This window comes from Pteropus vampyrus, unplaced genomic scaffold, assembly GCF_000151845.1.
Source record: "Pteropus vampyrus isolate Shadow unplaced genomic scaffold, Pvam_2.0 Scaffold137, whole genome shotgun sequence".
Classification (NCBI taxonomy): Eukaryota; Metazoa; Chordata; class Mammalia; order Chiroptera; family Pteropodidae; genus Pteropus; species Pteropus vampyrus.
Genome location: NW_011888918.1, coordinates 3,854,558 through 3,874,735, shown reverse-complemented (window position 1 = coordinate 3,874,735; position 20,178 = coordinate 3,854,558). Strand labels below are relative to the sequence as shown.

General features: G+C 37.6%; 1 protein-coding gene across 12 annotated transcripts in view; it reads left to right on the top strand.

Annotated features, from left to right (window-relative positions):
* Positions 1-20,146, top strand: part of WNK1 (WNK lysine deficient protein kinase 1) — a 139,345-nt gene extending 119,199 nt beyond the window's left edge. For 8 of the 12 annotated variants that reach the window (XM_011367830.2, XM_023535115.1, XM_023535114.1 and 5 more), the window contains 9 exons: positions 341-424; positions 2,288-2,371; positions 2,986-3,046; positions 6,161-6,234; positions 7,427-8,088; positions 8,753-8,955; positions 10,370-10,564; positions 16,609-16,796; positions 17,263-20,146. In XM_011367830.2, coding sequence (XP_011366132.1) covers positions 341-424; positions 2,288-2,371; positions 2,986-3,046; positions 6,161-6,234; positions 7,427-8,088; positions 8,753-8,955; positions 10,370-10,564; positions 16,609-16,796; positions 17,263-17,580 — 1,869 coding nt within the window. In that variant the 3' untranslated portion in view covers positions 17,581-20,146. Of the gene's footprint in view, positions 1-340; positions 425-2,287; positions 2,372-2,985; positions 3,047-6,160; positions 6,235-7,426; positions 8,089-8,752; positions 8,956-10,369; positions 10,565-13,723; positions 15,927-15,949; positions 16,109-16,608; positions 16,797-17,262 lie in introns of those variants that run through there. The other 4 variants (XM_011367825.2, XM_011367828.2, XR_002782190.1 and 1 more) reach the window with 3 other exon arrangements.
* Positions 20,147-20,178: the final 32 nt, after the last annotated feature.

Below are 20,178 nucleotides of genomic sequence, written 5' to 3'. Positions count from 1 at the left end.
GCCTGATTATACTGCATGAATTCAGTGGTTCAAGAATATGCGTACTGTGCCTCTCATGTCCATACAGCCTTTGTTCTCTCTTGTTTTTCTACATAATGAACCTTTTATTAAATTTACTGTTCATTTTTATTGGTATGTCATAGCAACCCCTTAATAGTATCATGGTCGTAATGTCCTTTAATTAAGATAGATACCAGAGTGTGACCCAGGAGACAAGCATGCCTTAACTAGATACATGTTATTCTTATGCTTCTGCATTTGAATTAGTTGATTTGTTCTCCAGTATGCAGTATTTATTCTTAGTATCTTACGGACTTGAATTTCCTTTCATTGCCTATAGGTGCTGCCAGTGGGTACTGAACTTCCAGCTGGTACTCCATCCAGTGAGCAGCTGCCACCTATTCCAGGACCTTCACTAACTCAGGTGCCCCAAGACTTGGCAGATTTCTTTTTGTGACCCTACTTTCTTTTACTAAGCTTCTTTAAATTCTCCATCTTGGCTTCTGGCTTCTATTTGGTTTTGATATAGTAACAACTTTATTTTAAAATAGTATATTTGATGAGGCCCTACTTAAAGTAAGAAGCTTCACAGTTCTTTTGTTTGTAATATTGCTTTAAGTAATCTAGAAAACATTTAATATCAATATTTTTTTCACATCTCACAAAGGAAGAAAATAGCCTAGTTGACATTTTGCCAACTCCTTCTCTCAGACTTTCATAGAATAGTGAAATTGCATCTTAAGTATGAGATAATTGGTTTTATGTCATTTTGGAAGTAAAAAATTGCATGTGAACAAAATGAACTTTGAAAGTTCCTTAGGAAAGAGTAACATTGATAACTGATAATGCCCTTTTCTATGAGTTCAGTGCAACCAGTTTTTTCTAGAATTTGACATTTCTTTCAGTGACCACCTAATGAAGTAATTGGCTTACATATATGTGGGTAGAAGGGGGATGTTTCATGAAAAAATATGTATTACATCTTTAAATACAAAAATCATACAGCTTAGCTAATAGGAGATTGATTACTCATAGGGTAACTGAGACCAGAGACATGAATATAAGATTCCTATCTCACACTCAGCTCTGCTTATTGGGTAGAAGGGTGGTCAGAATTGCCTTTCCCTTTCCCAGCCTATCCTACCACCCCACACATTTAGTTGAATTCCCATAGGAAGTACTCATTATGCATTCATTGTAACCATGAACAAGCTTCTGTTGTGGAACAAGCTAGTAAACATTGAAACTATATTAGGATTTATTTTAGAATCATAAGAAAAATAGGGTAAATTGCTAATTTGAAGAGTCTGACTTTAAAGTAATTAAATTCAGACTCTTTAATCCCAGATACACAGTAGAATATAAGTTAAGGAACTTGGTATAATAAAGTAATAACTCCAACAGAGAACCCGTTCCATCAACTGCTAAGTTCTGGAAAAAAGTGCATTGTGAAAGTCTGTAAATTAGCAGTTTTAAACCCATTTTCTTATTAAAAACATGTATTGAGATTCCTAATTGGACTCAAAATGTGATGAGAAACAGCCAATAAGATGTGGAGGGCTTAAGGTGGGTGGATAGTGCCTACATTTAGAGAGGGAAAACGTTAAGGTAAAGTCTTATCAACCTAGAACAGGTTGATAGAAGCCAAGATAAATATAGAATTAGAGACTGGCAAAGGGTAAAAGTTATGGCCTTGGGGTGGATGATAATAAAGGCCTAGTTAACAGGATGGAATATTGAGTCCTCCAGTTATTTCCTCCTTGCTGCCATCTATAGGATATAAGAGTATAAATTGTTAAGACCTGAAGAAAAAGAATAATATCCCTTGGTAGTGACAGAACATGTTAATGCCATCTTTTATTCATAAGGACAAAGTTCTCAGAAAGATGTACCAAACTGAAAAGAAAATAGGGAACATGGGATTCAGTTAATCTACCCATAGATCTTGATATATTTTTCGGAATATATCTTTAAGGAGAGGACAAATAGACAACTTTTCTATCACTTTAAGTAACACCAAACATAAAAGAAAGGAAAGAAAACTTAGAAACTGTAAAAACATGAATGTAACAATCTCCCTAAGGCTTGAGAGGTTGATGTGAAATTTTCGAGATTGGTAAATCAAGCAATATAAATTGAGCTTAGTATATTGAATTTTATATTCAGTTACTAGACAAATGTTATGTCACTCTAAGCACAAAACAGTATGTCCTATATAAATTGGCGCTCTATATAGTGGTTCTTAATATACCAAGGACCTGTACTTATTGTGGTTGTTTTTGTTCAGTCCCAGCAACCTCTGGAAGATCTTGATGCTCAGTTAAGAAGAGCACTTAGTCCAGAGGCTATTGCGGTGACATCCGCAGTTGGTGTAAGTTTTTAACGTCTTGACAAAATCTTCCCATAACCCTAATATATTCCTGGAACATAAACTGTAACCTGGACGTTATTAATAGCTTTAATACCTATTTAGTCTTTGCTTGTTCCAGCCAACAAAAATAAGACCAATTAATGAAAAATTAACACTGACCCAACAGTATAATATGGAAAAGATTTGATTTGAAAGATACTTTTCTTACCTCTGGTTAGAATTATACCACAGATGAGTCCTGTGGGTTTTGTATTTATACTTTGAAGGAGGCTATACCCTAAAGTTTTAACTTCTTCCTTTTAGGCTTGTGACACAATAATGTTCTGATTGAAACTACTTTTCAGTAAATACTCAAGTTATAGTGAAGTATCCAGGAGAAAAAATTAAGAAAGCAATATTAGAAGGGTTAAGACTCAAAATTTTTTCTTAAAAATCTTTCTTTACATCAGACTTATTTTTAGGCAGTTAAAAAAAAATTTCCTCAGACATAAGTGTTTCCTCACATATACTGTCTTTCTCTGCCGTTTATAAAGACCAGAGGAAAGGCAGCAGTACAAAACTTTAAGTGACCAAAGCTAAAGATTTTGTGGTATCTGTGTGTATGTGTTTTGCAGCCTGTGTCCGTGGTGGCTCCAGCGGCAGTTACAGAAGCAGGAGCACAGCCTCAGAAGGATGGTGAGAAGCATCTTTCTTCCTCTTATATTACTACTTCCAAACTTCCCTATAATTGATTTCAGAGTTTTCCATTTCAAAAACACATTCTTGAGAATGTAGGTGTATTTGAGACTATTTTAAAGTACATTTTTATGTATTTCATAACCGAGGAGCATTGATACTAATATCTAGAGCATGTTAATATTAGCAAATTAATGAATCTTTTATATTGCTTTTTCTTTTTTAAGGGGGAGCATGCAAAGGGTAATGCTAGTTTCCTTAGCATAAAACCCTTTGTTATTAGCTAGACCAGATCCTTGCTAAGAGAGGTGAGGAAATTCAATAAAAATTATCTTGCTGGTAACCTCGTGGCTTTTGTGACACTAAATATATAGAGATAAATTTGAATTGCATGGATGTTGGGAATACAAATATAAGATTTTAATTAGTTTAAAATATTATTTTTATCTTTCTGGAACCTTTAAAATTGTCATGTCCATAAAATAAAATCTCTTTATAGGCATATTTTCAACTTAATTTTGTAAAAATTAGCTATACCAGCAATTTAAATATTAGGACTTTTATCACCATGTGCTTAGTCATAAATTCATATAAACTACTGCTATTCTAAAGTTTTGTTGTGAATCTCTTTTTACCAAATCATCCAGTCCCATAGAACCTAGGAAGTTTAAAGCTTCTATTTTTTGTCATCTTTTACTTCAGAATCAAATTTATTCAAAAGTGAAAATAATTGTAAGCTATAATTACTCAACATGATTTTTGTATAGTATATGCTTAATATTAATTTTCTCTTTTTATAATATATCCATTCTCAGTACCACCTGACATAAATGTACTTCCCTGTATAACTATTAAGATTACCTAAATGCTCTTATTTCTTCCTGTCTTTCTTAAATGCTAAATTTCACTTAAAACCTCTCTAAATTAAAATATTTTCAAGAGAATTGGCTCTCTCGTTTTAAAAGAAGTGACTTAAAAATCACTGGAACAAGTTATAAAGACTAGAATGGACAAACTAAAAGGGAATGTAGAATACGAAAAAGGCAACCTTTCAAATCAGAGAAAAAATGATAGAATATTTCAATAAATGGTTTGGGATTACTGCACAGCCATCTGGAAAAAAGCAACGATAGATCGCTAGCCTATACCAAAATGAATTTCAAATGGATCAAAGATGAAAAATGATATCATAAAATAGTCCTGTAAGAAGACATAAAAAGGGATATTTTTCTTTTTTTTTTAAACTGTCTTGGGCAGGGTCAATAAACTTTCTGTAAAATAAATATTTTAGGCTTTGCTGGCCATATAGTCTCTATGGCAACTACTCAGATCTGTGATAGCCCCAAATCAGCAATAGACAATACATAAATGAGTGAGTTTAGCTGTGTTCCAATAAAATTTATTTACAAAACGAAGCAGTAGGCTAAATTCGATCCATGAGTCATTGTTTGCTGATCCCTGATATAGAGAAAAGTATTACTATGTTTAATTCCCCTATCCAGAAGCAGTAATAGATTTAGAATATTCTACATGGAAAAAAATGTCATTAGATCAAAAGATAAATGAAAAAACTGGGAAATGTATGTGTGCATGTATTCATATCACAGAAAGGGCTATTTTTGCTAATATAAAGAGTTCCCATAAATTCTGCATGGCCTCCAAAATAATCAAAAGATAAAAAAGAAATTTAAACATGAAAATACTTAACTTCCTTCATTATAGCAGGAATGCACTACAAGTGAGAGCATTTCTCACTTTTCATTGGTAAATTCAGAAGTTTAATAACCACCAGCGACTTGATACAGCCCTCTTTGGAGATCAATTTAGTAATGTCTATCAGAGTTTTAAATTGAGATGATTCAGCACTTCCATTCTTAGGTATTTATTCCACAGATCTATATGAAAATATTTATTGGAGCATTTTTGTAATAGCAAGAAGTTAAAGTAACTTAAATATTCATCATTAAAAGCCTGGTTAAAGTGTACATTTTTTTTTTAATTTAGAGGATGCATACATACAGTACAGCACTATGCAACCATTAAAAAGAATGAGACTTTGATACAGTATGATCTCTAAATTATTTCGTTAAATGAAAATACCAGAATCAATATACTAGTTGTATAAAATAAGGAAATTGCTGGTATAGATCTACATTGTCTATAGAGAGAAACTCAAACAAGTGATTGTTCCTAGAGAGGAGGACCTAGGTGGCGTTAAAGTTGCTCAAAACTACTTATCAATCTGACACCTTCACTGCCCTGTTCTAGGATTTTGCCTGAGTGTTGCCTAACCAGTTTGCCATGGCTGGTTTTCATTTTAAAAGAGATCTTTAATATCCTAGGTAAAATCTCATTGTCCGCTTCATTTTTTTATGTCTTTGAGTTAAAAAATGAAGAATTGAGTTTTTGTAGTATCTCATGATTTTGAAGTTAAGCACAAAGCTGCTTTAGTTACACAGTAGTCCTTCCCTATCCGAGGGGCATGTGCTCTGAGACCTTCAGTGGATGCCTGAAACCATGGATAGTACCAAACACTATGTATACTGTGTTTTTTCTTATACATGCATACCTATGATAAAGTTTAATTTATAAATCAGGCACAGGACGAGATTAACAGTAACTAATAATAAAATAGGACAGTTAAAACAATATGCTATAATAAAAGCTATATGTTTGTTGTACTTGCACATGTGTACATGCTCTTTTCCCTCTCTGTCTCAAATATCTGGCATTAATTACCATAAGTCACTGAAACCATGGAAAGCGAAACTGTGGATAAGGTGGGACTTCTGTATGTAATTTTTATTCCTTCAAACAATACCATATCAACCACATCAAACATGTGTACAAGGAAAAGTAGAAGGTCAATGATAAATTTTCAGACTTTGACAATTTTTCATAAACAATACAGTCTTTCATACTAAAGGCATCTAGTAGGAGAGCAAACGATAACTGTTTCCCCTTGTTAGACAAAGCCTAAGGGGATGGGGAGGTAAGAGTTTGCTCATCTAATATGCAGTTTTATTTTGCTGTATTTCTGGCCAAAGGAAAAATAAGCTAGCTAAAAAGAGATGCTAATTTCAGTTCTCTTCTTCCTTCATGTATTTGTTTCAGTTTCTCAAGTCACAGAAGGTTCTGTCCCAGCAGCTAGTTCAGGAACTGGTGTTTTTAAGACGGGGCGATTTCAGGTGAGACCATCACTTTTTTCCTTGCCTTGATTCCCTGTTTTGCACAAATGTGTATTTAATAAAATCATTACCTGCCTTTTGAGACATAATTGCCAATTTGATGATATATTAGCACTTTATAGCTCTTATTATTTTCCCCCTCTTAAAAATAATACATGCTAGTTAAAGAAAATATAGAATACTTAGAACAGTAGAGAAACAAAAGATAGTGGTACAGTCTGCCCATCCTCTCACCTTCCCCATGATTACTTTTTGGGGTGTATTTCCATTCCTTTTCCTCTATACATGTATGTATCTAAAATTGACCCTACTTCTCCTCCAAATGATACTTGGTAGCTTTTTTTCTCCATCCAGTAGTTCATTTACCTAACCATTTTCCTATTGTTAGTTGCTTTTCATAATAAGTAAAGTACTAGTAAACATCTTTGTATATAAAAGTATTTTCCACATTTAGGATAATGTTAGGACTACTTTCTGAAGTAAAAATACTGAGTCAGCATCGAGTGATATCATATTTTATTTTCCCCATTGGCCCAACAAGTGAACATTTTCTGGCTCTTAGTATATAGTGCCAAACAAGCTCTGAAAGTCATTTTTAGTACTGCTTTCACAACAACTTTCCGATTATTCTCATGATAGCACTTGGAGTTGGGGATAGTAGATGATATATTTCTTACTTGTAAACTGAGAGTTTGTAGCTGAGCTGAGTTTGTATTTATAACACGTGAACTAACTAGGGCAAGGACCTGGATCCTCCTTTTAGTACCACTTAGTTGTGTTGATTCTTGAAGCTTAGCTGGCATTTAACATTTATTGGATTTAATCTTTGTAGTTTTTTTTCTTATTCACAAGCAACCTTCAAGATTCCATGGCCAGTTGTTATTTATATTTTCACTAAAATTTGAGTCTGAGTCCTGTGCATTAAAGTAAGATATGAAAGTAAGTCATTTACTTAGTAAGCTTAGTCAGCCCACTCAGAATCTACATCTAATCTGTACATCTCAGTACAGATATGTTGTTCTCTATAATAGTATGCTATTTATTTTCACAGTCAAATATGGAGGAACTATGTAAACAGATAATCAGCCTATTTGCTGACTAGGAAATAAAGTGACTCCATTTTTTTACAATTCATTCTAAAAATCGAATATTGTAGACTTTGTTTTTTAATCTCTTTGGTCTCTTCCATCAGGTTTCAGTTGCAATAGATGATTCCCAGAAAGAGGGTAAAACTAAGTCAGAAGATGCAAAGTCTGTTCATTTTGAATCCAGCACTTCAGAGTCCTCAGTGCTATCAAGTAGTAGTCCAGAGAGTACCCTGGTGAAGCCAGACTCTAATGGGGTAACCATCCATGGCATCTCTTCAGATATGCCAGATAGTGCCCACAAAACTCCTGCCGCAGAAGCAAAGTCAGAAACTGGGCAACCTACCAAGGTTGGGCGTTTTCAGGTGACAACTACAGCAAACAAAGTAGGTCGTTTCTCTGTATCAAGAACTGAAGACAGGCTCACTGAGGCAAAGAAAGAGGGACCGACAGCATCTCCTCCTTTTATGGATTTGGAACAACCTGTTCTTCCTGCTGCAATACCAAAGAAAGAAAAGCCTGAACTGTCAGAGCCTTCACATCTGAATGGGCCATCTTCTGATTTGGAGGCTGCCTTCCTAAGTAGGGATGTAGATGATGGTTCAGGTAGTCCACACTCCCCCCACCAACTGAGCTCAAAGAGCCTACCTATCCAGAATCTAAGTCAAAGCCTTAGTAACTCACTCAACTCCTCTTATATGAGTAGTGACAATGAGTCAGATATTGAAGATGAAGACTTAAAGTTAGAGCTGCGACGACTACGAGACAAGTAAGTACATTTTCTCCTGTAACAAAATAACAACAGAATTAAGACCTAACTCCTGGTGCCTAGATTAGTATTATTTTTCACTGCAATATGCGTATGTTTTATTTCTTTTAAAGAGAAGGGTGACATGCAAAAGCTAGTTTTCTGAATGTAGTTCTCATTAGGTCTCTTGTACTATAAGGACCCACAGCATTTCTTGTTGTAGAACTTGAACACCTTTGTATTATTGTTAGTACAGTATTATTTTTATTAATTGCACTTTTTATTATTATTAACCTAATCTTGGCTGTTTACTAGTCTACCAAATGAATCCAGTGTAGATTATATTAACAGGTTTTGTTGATCACATCTGACAAACTGGATCAGAGTAACAAATTTAGTACTCTGGTGAATAGCCTCAAAAGTCAGGAAATCTTTTTCTCTTTACATATCATCAACCATTTTTTGTTGGCTAGGAGATTGTTGAATTTTGGCTTCGGTAGTGGAGGCCAGCAAGATGAGTCAACAAACTAGAATCTCAAGGTAGTAGAAATTAGATTAAGTACTACATTTGGGGCAAACATTTAAAAGTAAGTGAATACTTGAATGGCAGTGAAAAAATACGTTATTCTTTTTTGAATGACAATGGTTTTAATATTTTTGAATTATGTTTGGTTATCTTCCATAGACATCTTAAAGAAATTCAAGACCTGCAGAGTCGCCAGAAGCATGAAATTGAATCTTTGTATACTAAACTGGGCAAGGTTCCTCCTGCTGTCATTATTCCCCCAGCGGCCCCCCTTTCAGGAAGAAGAAGGCGACCCACTAAAAGCAAAGGCAGCAAATCTAGTCGTATCAGTTCCTTGGGGAGTAAAAGCCCCCAGCTTTCAGGTAAAAAGCCCTGCACCAGATCAGCCATGGCTGTCCCATCTTTTGTTTCTGTCTCCAGCGGTATATATAACCTATTGAACATTTGTTGTTAAATTTCAAAGGAGTTTGACTATCCTAATATTCTTACTTCCTTGAATTTTCTACTCCCCATTTATAGTACCTCTTTTTTAGTCTATGGAAATAGCCTGAGTGAGTACAATGGGTTATTCCATTGTAATCTATAATTACTATCTACTGGTAGTTTTCATTTATAGTTGTTCTTAAGGATAAAACATTTAGCTTGCCTGGTAACTCATATAACCTTACATGTCCTCCCCCAAATTCTTGGGGAGTTGGAAGAAAATATTGATCTCTATCTACTTAGTAAAGATCAGGTAGGTTCTTCCTTTTAATGAATGAAATCATTCATTTTAATTGCAACTGGGATGAATATAAATTTCATATGGATATTTGGTTATGTCTTAAGTGGTAATTTCCTTGATTAATATTTTTATTTCATTTACCTATATTGGAATAAAGAACTTCCTAGTGGTTGTAATTTTTAAAAAAAGTTAAATCATAATCTCTTGTAATGAATTATTGTGATAAAGAATTTTTACCTTTTGGTGAAATTCTGGTAGTGGTAACAGATAATTAGTTGAAAAATGAAAAAGTCTGAAGTTTATACTCATATTTGCTCTGCAGGTCCAATATAAATAGTTTGGAGAGGAATGCAAACTTCTTAACCGCTTTGCATTCTCTGGAAGCTTTTAGAGACCCAGACTTTTCTCTACCACGTTAGAACTAATTCATTAGTAGAGATGTAATTATAAGAGATATCAGCTAATTCAGATTCTGATCCTAATTTTGACATATTTTTTTGGAGTGGACTTCTATTCCACAAGTTACGAGGGAACAGAGAAATTAGTCAATTTCAAGACACTTGACTAGTGATTGAAGGCCACCTACTAAGAATAATTTTAAATATGTGTAATTATAATCATGTGCATCATTTTTTGACACCTCTTTTGTACTTGATCTGACACATGCTTACAAGAAAAACTAAGCAGAGACCGCTTACCAACCTCTTTGTGGTTGATCCAACACAATGTTTCGTAATGGGGTAAAAAATGCAGTTGTAGAATTGCAAAATGGAATTCTCTCATATCCACTACATACTCTAGTGTTACTTAGCTCAGATTTGAGAACCATCTATGTTATCTAAAGCTAAAAATCTCTTGGGATAGTTTCCAATAACCCTATCATCTGTTGATTCTCATATCATTCCTCACTTCCCCTCTTTTAGTTCATCAGTTATAGCTCTTGACCCATTATTAACCATTCATTGGGACAAATTGGAGGAATAAGGACAGTGCCTATTAAGTGTATTGGGAAAGCTGTACATGTTTTCTCATGCCACATTATCTTCTGGCAGGTAATATGTCTGGTCAGAGTGAAGCTTCAGTCTTACACCCCCAGCAGACCCTCCACCCTCCAGGCAACATCCCAGAAACTGGGCAGAATCAGTTGTTACAGCCCCTTAAGCCATCTCCCTCCAGTGACAACCTGTATTCAGCCTTCACCAGTGATGGTGCCATTTCAGTACCAAGCCTTTCTGCTCCAGGTCAAGGTAAGAAATCAAAGTGACCACCATTTTCCAAAAACATTAAAATGGCAATATTGCCATATCTGGAACAAAAGCCTGATGAGCAACCTATTGTTAAGGTGGGTTGGAAGACCAGCTGACCAGAACACAGCCTGTGTATTGTACACTTAAGGACCTTTGGGCTGAGAGGGGAAGTTGGGTGATTATATAGATGTACTTGCTGCTTCCATCAGGTGAAATAGCTTTTCTTCAAAGGATAACAGCAAAAAGTTACATCTGTGATCTATATGAGGCCTTGTCTAAATAAATGACTCACTTAGGATTTGAAACGTAAGCTTTAAGACTGTACTGAGATTTCCTGGACCAAATTCTAAGGAGTTTTAGCAGTTTCTAAAAGCTAATGCATTTGCTTAGCCAGTGTAGATTTTTTTAACTACTAAGTATGAGAGAAGCATACTAAGATGAATAGCCCTGCAATTCAATTATTATCTATAATCTCCTTTCCGAGTATAGAATTATTTATTACTGATCACTCAGACCATTCCGGTAGAGGAAAGAGCTTCTAACAACATTAGAACAAGAAGTGAAAGGAGTTGGGTATCTGGGTAGAAACAAATGAAAGAAAATATAGCTAGCTGGTTTAGATGCTTTTGCTACAGTATCACCATAATTAGAGATTAGATTGTCTCTGCAAAATGAGTATACTTGTTGATAGGAACACAAACTAGCTAGCATTATTCCCACTGGAAAAAGCTTCAGCATTTTGCAAATGGAGGGAATTGAGGCCTAATTTTCCTGCCTTACATTTCTGACCTTTCCCTAGAAGCTTGTTCTTCTGTGTGCCATCTTAGCTCATTTCACCACTCCAGCCTCAAGTTTCTAACATCTTGTAGTTGTGTTCTGTCTCTTCTCTCTCTGTTTTTCCGTTTCTTCCCTCTCACAGGCTGTGCGAAGTTTAACTGTGCATCAGAGCAGGTGACATTCAAACCTGGTGGCAGGAGGACCCGATTTCTGAGTACGCCCTGCTTGGCTCTTTGTGTGTAACACCTTTACTCCTTCCTTGTCCTTGTTTTTCTGCTGCTTGAATCTGATATTTCACGCAGTCCATTTTCATTTGTCTCTGTATATCATCGACTCAGCAGCCTGGCTGAACTATTGTTACCCTCAGAAGTTTGGGTCCTTGTGTAAGTTATGATAAAAAGGTGTAGAAATAATAGCAGATTTCTATAAATTTCAAAATAACTGGTAGAATTGCTTCTTCATAGAGCCATGACAGGATGGATGTGGTGTCAGGGCTATATAGATTGCTGAGTCATTTAGAATAATGAAGGCTGAACTCCATAGTCTATTGAGGACCGCACTTGCTTTGGCATTAGAAGTGACAGAAGGCATCTTGACCACTGATGCACTTAGATCCTGGAAGCAAGTAAAAGTTATACCCTATTTTTCTATTTTTCAGAGTAGTTTGGAATCATTTTTCTTGTCAATTAAGCCTGATCATCTATTAGTTGAAAAGATACTAGTATCTCTTCATTGGCTCCTTTCACCACCACTACATTCTAGCTTCATAAAATTAGTAGTTCAAAAAGGGCTTCCATATAGTTAGTCTCATAAAGCATGTATTCTACTAAAGACCGAATCCTAACACCTGCACGTGAAAAAGGTTTATTTCACACGATTGCTGGGATTTCCCAGCTTTCTTCTTTAAAACAGGACATAATAGCAAGGGTTGTTGTACAAATCAAATAAAATCGTTTACATAAAAACAAGTAGCACTGGGGACACACACATCATTTCCCTCTGTTTAGCCCATGCCTTCCTGGCATATGGTAATTAATACATGTATATTGAAAAAAAAAATTGAAAATCAAAATTGCCATATTTTTAAACTAGAAAACCTTTGTTGGACTTTGGATAGAGATCTTCTCTGTTAAGGCCTCAAACTTCTGATGTGGTTATTGAAGTGCTTTTTAAATGCATGTGCTAAAGCCATCACTGTTTCTGTGTATGCTTCGGAGGTCCTTGGGCCTCACATATCACTAGTCCAGAGCCATTTAACAAAGGAAGCGGAAGGCATTACCCAGTTTGGTAGTTTTCCAAGCATGTGTGGTTTTTAAGCACTCAAATCGATATCTTTTCTGGTGAAACTAGGCTGGACCAAGAGTATTAGCATTTTAATACTTAAATAAACATTTAACTTTATATGTCCAGCTAGAAATATAGACATTAATAGTAGGAGCAAGTGTTTTGAAGTAGAATGTGACACGTCGGGCCTTAGTTATACAGCCTGAAATGTCTAAGAGGGGTCAAAGAGAACCAAGGCTTTTTTGTAAAGTCTAATGTGACAGGCACCACTTCAAATTAATTCAGTAAATTCTCATCACACTCTTAAAAGGTAGGTGGTATTACACTGTTCAAATTAAAGTGGTTGGAAATAGTAGATCTTACCACTTCCTTTTGGGTCTAAAATGAGAGGCCCTGTATCTGTTGGAGGCAAATCAGTATATATCATATAAGCCTTGGTGAACAAATCACAAGAGGCAGATTTAAAACAAATATGGGAAAGAAACCAAGTGCTTGTAGAGGCGGCGGGGTCTTACTGGTTTCGGGTGCATTATTTTATGCCCTCAAAATAGATAATGGTTTGAAAGCACGGCTTGGCTTAATGCTTTATTTATGTTCAAAAGTTGCTCGTTTTCTATATACTTTTAAAGATCTTTCTGGAGGGGCGGGCATTGGTATGTATGTCTAAGACGTGGAAATATATTAGCCAGTTTAAATTAACTTAAAACTTAACAATGGTACTATCTGCCTACTGTGGTAGAATTGCTAATGAATTTAATTGAGGCTTTTTAACAACCCAGCAGGAGAAACAGAAAGTGGGACAGGATCAGTGGAAAGACTGCTTGGGTATTTGAAATTCAAGCAGTGAGACCTGAGAGACTGGAATTCCCACCATCCCAGAATGTCAGAGCAGGGCATTACTCTTTAGATACAAAGACTGAGTGTGGAAACTCAGCTTCCGTCACCCAAGTACCACAGTCCATCCAATAACCGAGTTAAGTCTAACCAGTCTGTCTCCCCTCCTGCTTCTCTTGCTGGGACTTTGTGTGCTGTTTGGAGATTCTGAATATTTTACACTGATGTTTATCTTTAACACATTGCTCTCTCTTTGTGCTTCAGGGAAGATGGTGAAAAAAGTCTGTCCTTGCAACCAGCTCTGTAGTAATTATCTTTTCTCTCTGTTACCTTTGGACTTGATTGCAAAGCCTGTTATCCATGAGTTCTTTGAACCTTGAAGCCTCACAACTCCTGGATTTTCCAGTTCTCATCTGTCTAGTTCCGCACCCTTTTCTGACATATTATTTAACATGCTTAATTGCTGACCGCTGGCTATCCTTCCAGATTAAGAAATCACCTCATAGTCAAATGCTTTCAGCGATGACCCCCTGTGAGCCTACCCCTGTGACAGTTATGGCTCGATAAGCCATGGGTCACGTAGAGAGACCAAGAATTCCCGACTTCTTTGGGAAAGAATTCTTTAGTCAACAAATGTGTGCCAGCCACTCTTCTACCCAGTGGAGGATGAGCGGTGGTCAAAGCATACAAAAAGTCCGTACTCTCTCATCTGCTAGATTGGTGAGGCAAGAAGCACAGCTTTGTAGAGTTTGGCTTCTTAGACTGGTGGCTTCTCATTAAAGTGCAGACAGTTCAACAACCCTACAGACCACCTAGAGGGTCAACCAGAAAACTCTGTATTCGGGATACTGGGCAATAAGTCGTGACTACTGATAGGTTATTGTTACTAGGACCTGGAAGTGTGGGGGTGGAGAAAATTAAAAAAACAGATTTTTGGTGGTAAAGCATACACTACATTTTTACAGCTTTTCAGCAGAAATGAGAAGGGTTTGGAGGTTAGTACTCTGGAAGGCAAGCAGCATTCTCAGGAATATCTGTATTACAAGTATTCGTAAACATTTTATTACTAAAATGGACTAAATGCACTATGCATTCAACTAACGTTTATAGTCAAGTCATCTTTTCCCAGGGGTTAATTTCTGGTCAGAAGAGGGGTGGGGTGGTGGTGTTTGTTTCCTTCTTTAATGGGAAAGCCTGTTTCAGAAGCCAGAATAAGGTCACCTGTGTGGTGGACGCCCTTGTGGTATAAACTTACTTTCAGAATCCAGTATTCTATAATACACACAAATGAAAAATGAAATTTGGTTATAAAGGGGTCTCACAGCATAGCATGAAAGGTGACTAGCATGAGACTAGAGAGGTGTGACTCCCAGCACGAGCTCTTTGTGAATAAATGGTGTTCACCTCTGCAGAGCTTCTTGTATTTTGCTTTGGACAGCTCTGTTCACTTATGATTATTTCTGGGTTTTATCGTTTGTTTTGATTGTCTCACTGATCATCCAGCTCACCAAGCAGTAATCATTCAAACAGATGATAGTCCTCATGCATGTGATGCGCTTGCCTCCTGGATTTCATCATCACGACTGCCATCCTTGCTGCCTGTACTTCCCACTCCACCACTGTCTCACTCTTGCTATTCGAAGAAGGCTGTTTCCTTGCTTTTATACTTTCCACTTGGGTTTCCTGTACCTTAGGGGAACTTACTCTTCCCTTTACACTGTATGTGGCTCCAGCGGGCACCAAGAAGTGAGCTAATACACACACTGCCATAGTTCCATGTCTTGCCTTGGTGGTAGAAGCATGTGACCTTCCTCACTCTGCAGCTGCACCTCAGAATTAGCTGTTATGTACTACAGACATGCTTGTGTGTGCCATTCCCTGGGTGGTGTGTTATAAACTTGAGACCAGCGATGGATTACAGTGGGTTTTTCAATAGCAGAGTTGCTTCAGGTGTGCTGCTGTGCTCTGGTGCTGCTTTGACCTTGAAAGCAGGAAAATGTGTGCGTTTATTTAACCCCAGCATTACTTGGATATCTTAAGGCCTAGTGGCTCAGAAGTTACTATTCTGCAGCAAACGTGAGATCTGGTAAGAAAGTGGGGGGTGAGGGTACAAAACAAGACCATGACTCTTCTTTCCCTCTTCCTTAAAACTTGCCTCTTCGAATAATCTTCAGTGTGCCCTCCAGCAGAGCCGAAATCAGGCAGGACACAGAATCCTTTCTTTCTCGTCAAACCATAGAAATAGAATCCCTTCATCATAGCCTCAAAGCTTCCTCCTCCCCTTTGCACCCCCGCCTCAGCTGAATGAATGTTCCTTTGCTTCCACATAAGAGTGCTTGCCCTTCTGGGAAGCGGGGGAAAGGGGTGAGAATCCTTGAACCAGTCAAACCTGAGGTCACCTTCAGGAAAAGCACGTCTTCCTGGAGTTGAAAGATTCAGACACACGATAGAGAACCTTCCTCGTGAGTAATCTGGGTTCTTTACTCATAGGAAATTGGAAGCGATTGAAGCCTTAATTCCTCCCCAGTTTATGTTTACAAATTCATGTTTATGGGTCCAGATGAAAAAGTTTTTTGAACAAAGCATGCTGTTGGGCTTATCACCTCTTGCTGTTGAACAATGGCTGAAGATCGTGGCAGTATCCACATGGTTTGGAAACCCCATCTTTTCCTAGGCCAAGCTCCTATCTTTGCATTTCTGTAACTCCTACTTGAACCCTGCCCCAGTGCCCAAGAAGTATCTTCTGTTACCTTGCATTATGCTACATTCTAGAGCAGCTAGCCTCACTGACTGTCTTACAGCTCCCTCGTCAGTGTGATGCTGAGAAAGGACATACTGGCAGTGAGCTTCAGTACTCTGAGATACTTTGTGAGTGGCTGAGAGCAGTTCCTGCCTTTTGTGCCTACCATTACTCTGAGTTGTTTGGCCTCAACCTGCAGTCCCTGAAGAGAATCTGGTTTCATGAGTGTTATCCCAAAACTTTGGCTAAATAAGACCATGGAACCTTCCTTTCTTGCATGGCTTCCCAACCCCATCCTCTCCCCATTCTGTGGCTTGCCATTCGTCATTCTGTAAAGTTTTTCTTCTTCCCGAAATTATACTCCAGACGCCTTTTAATGGTTATATTCTGTTGCTTTTTCTAACTCTAGGGACCAGCAGCACAAACACTGTCGGGGGAACAGTGAATAGCCAAGCTGCCCAAGCTCAGCCTCCTGCCATGACGTCCAGCAGGAAGGGCACGTTCACAGATGACCTGCACAAGTTGGTAGACAATTGGGCCAGAGATGCCATGAATCTTTCAGGCAGGAGAGGAAGCAAAGGACACATGAATTATGAGGTAAGCCTTCCCTTTTTGCCATTTTCCTAATCTTTCAGAGTATCACTTGGCGTGTCTGAATCAGAGACGATATAAACTATCTAGGCTAATATTTCATGCCATGACCTTCATTAGTAACTTATTAATTTTAACACTTTTAGAAAAACAAGACAGAAATCACCCAGGTACCCTTTTATTTTCCTTCCCTAAATCCTTAGCTATTAGTTCAGTTTTTTCTTCCCTTTTCCTTCAATACCCTGAATTGCACATGTGTGCACGTGTGCGCGCGCGCACACACACACACACACACACACACACACACACAAACACTGCCCACTTCCAGTCGGAATGATTATTCTCTCCCTTGTTTCATGCGTGTTAAGAGGCAATAATTATTATGAAAGGTTTTGTAAGAACAGTCCTGGTTCTAGAATTTTATTTTAGTGCCACCCATACCACACTTTACAATTAATTGTTTTGTTTTCAGGGCCCTGGAATGGCAAGGAAGTTCTCTGCACCTGGTCAGCTGTGCATCTCCATGACCTCAAATCTGGGTGGCTCTGCCCCCATCTCTGCAGCATCAGCTACCTCTCTAGGTCACTTCACCAAGTCTATGTGCCCCCCACAGCAGTATGGTTTTCCACCTACCCCCTTTGGCACTCAGTGGAGTGGGACAGGTGGCCCAGCACCACAGCCACTTGGCCAGTTCCAACCTGTGGGAACCACCTCCTTACAGAATTTCAACATCAGCAATTTGCAGAAATCCATCAGCAACCCCCCAGGTTCCAACCTGCGGACCACTTAGTCAGACCTAGAGACATTAACTGAATAGATTTGGGGGCAGGAGATGGAGTGCTAAGGGGAGGGTGGGAGGGGGGATGGGGAAGTAGCCTATATACTAACTAACTACTAGTGCTGCATTTAACTGGTTATTTCTTGCCAGAAAAGAATGTTTAATACTGCTTAGAGCCCTCAGAATGGAGAGTCTTTCTCCCCTTCACCATTATTGGAGTGGGACAAGAAGTAATGAGCAGCTTTCTTGTGATGGGGCAGCTTCAAACTATGCTTTCCTGTTTACCTATACCCAACAGTGAGGGCTAGGAAAGAGTATGGTGTTTTATCAGAAAGCTACTAGAACGCTCAAAGGAAAACCAAACCCCATCTGTACTTTCAGTGGGTGGAGCTCTTAATCTTGGTACCCAGCCCAGTCCCTTATTCGCTCAAATCTAAACCCCAAGACAAAAAGTTTTGGGCTGTCTCCTACCCTGTTCCCCCACCCATCCCCACTTTTTTTTCTCTCTTTAGAACCCAGTGAAAAACACCAGGGGACTGAGGTTTCAACCTTTTCTTATAATAGGTCATTAGCGCTTTAAGCAAATGATATTAGCAGCATTAGCAATTAGGAAAAAAAGTTCCCTGCGGACATGTTACTTCGCCATCAGTTTTGATGTGGAAACACTGTGATATATAAATGTTGTTGGACAACAGTAGTTTTAAGATGAAAATATGAAAGGTTTAAAAAGTTGAAAAAAAGCTAGCTCTGTCCTTTACTTATTGAGACACTTTAACTTTTTCCTTTGTATTTCCATTGTATTAGATAAATAAATGTGAATGTAAAATTGTATAAATTACTGTACTTGAATACTTCTGTTGTCCCAGTATTGCTTGCTGGATATTTTAGTGCCTTGGACTTCTATTGCTTCTGCCATTAGCATCAACTTCTCATCAGACCCCAGATCAGCAAAGAGTGTATGGAAAGAAATCTAAGGTCCACGTGACCCCATCAGTGGATTATGCCAAAGGGAAATTGAGAGTATTTTTTTTAAGTCATTCAACAATTTTGTCTAGAGCAGGTGTAAGATGAGCAGGGTGAGAAGTTAAGTTGACATCAGTGGTTGAAAGCAGAAAGTTCTGTTTCAGAAATAGTGAGGAGGGGTGTTATAACAAAATTTAAAAGATGAAGGGTGGTGTGTGATAAGTGAATGAAAAAGATTAAAGAATGGAAGAACAAACTTATTTTGAAGATATGTGGTACCTGGCCAATGGATGCCATCCATAAGCCTTACTCATCCGAGCTGGGCTTGAGCAGACCTAGAAGAAATGGCTGAATATAAAGGGGAAAGGGGTGGGGGCTGGTTTTGAAGTTGGGAAACCTGATAGTGAAAAGTCACAGATAGAGAAAGCTGCTCTAAAGAAAACTTGGATTGCTTTCCTCTTGTTTCAAATGTATTTCTCATTTTGGGGTACTGTATTTTTGTAGAAAGTGGACCCACTCATTTCCTATATGATATCCAGATGGTTGCAGGATCATAACCTATTGTGCCACTTTTATTTCTACAATTATAACTGATAGTCTCACATTTCATATAAACAAATATTCCCCTTAATAACTGCAACCAACCAGTATTATTTAGTGCTGTGCCTAGTTGTAATGGGCAGTTCTATTTTTTTCAGCGCTTTCAGGAAATACTCTCTTAATTGGCTTTGTTTGGGATCTTTGTTATTTCTGAAGATGGGGAAAGAAGCTGGGACTCTTAAATTTTGGGGTGCTTCTTGACTCTTGTGCTGGGAAATGGACATATTCCCAACCTCTTACCCATCTCAATGGCACATCCCTGGAATCACCACAGTAGGAAGGGCCTGGTTGGCTATCCTATCCTGTTGTTCCTTCACAGGCCCTGTTTTATTAAGTTAGCCTAGTCGTCAGAGATATAAAAGAAAACTGAAGGTCTTAGGAAGGTAGAAATGAAAAGGGCTGGGGTTGCCAGCCCTGCTTCAAAATTATTATTTGTTCTCTGCTTATAATTCTTGGGGAGATGGTAAGAGTAAGGACAGAACAAAGATGGTGCCAAGTAAATGAAAAATGGACCACCTGAGACAAATGAAACAATACTTCCTACTATAGAGGAATGAGGGAACCAAATGCAGCACATTATTTTGTTATTTTGGCTTAATAATTTTGAGATCTCTTTACATAAAAAAAAAAAAAAACCTGGTTTTATTTACTGTTGATTTTTTTCCCTCCTGTGGATGAAATAACTGAAGCCTAGAGGAATGAACTAGTGCTACTGAACTATTTAAATTATTTTTATGTTAATAGTACACTTTGAGTATCTTTTTCCACATTAAAAAAATCTTTCCGAATTATAAATGTTTTCCTTACATTATTTAACAATGTACACTGTTTAAAAAAAAAAAAAAAAAAAACTGAATTCAAACCTTGGGGGTTTCTCAGCAGCCGTTAATTGTACATTTTGCACTAACTCTGGGTGTTGCGCTTCTTGTAAGATTGCGCTTTGTGCTTCAGTTTGTTACCTTTGTAGACTTATTTAATGAAACCATTCAAATAAACGAAACTTGCTTTTGTTGAATTCTGGGGTTTCATTTCCAGCCAATTCCTTTT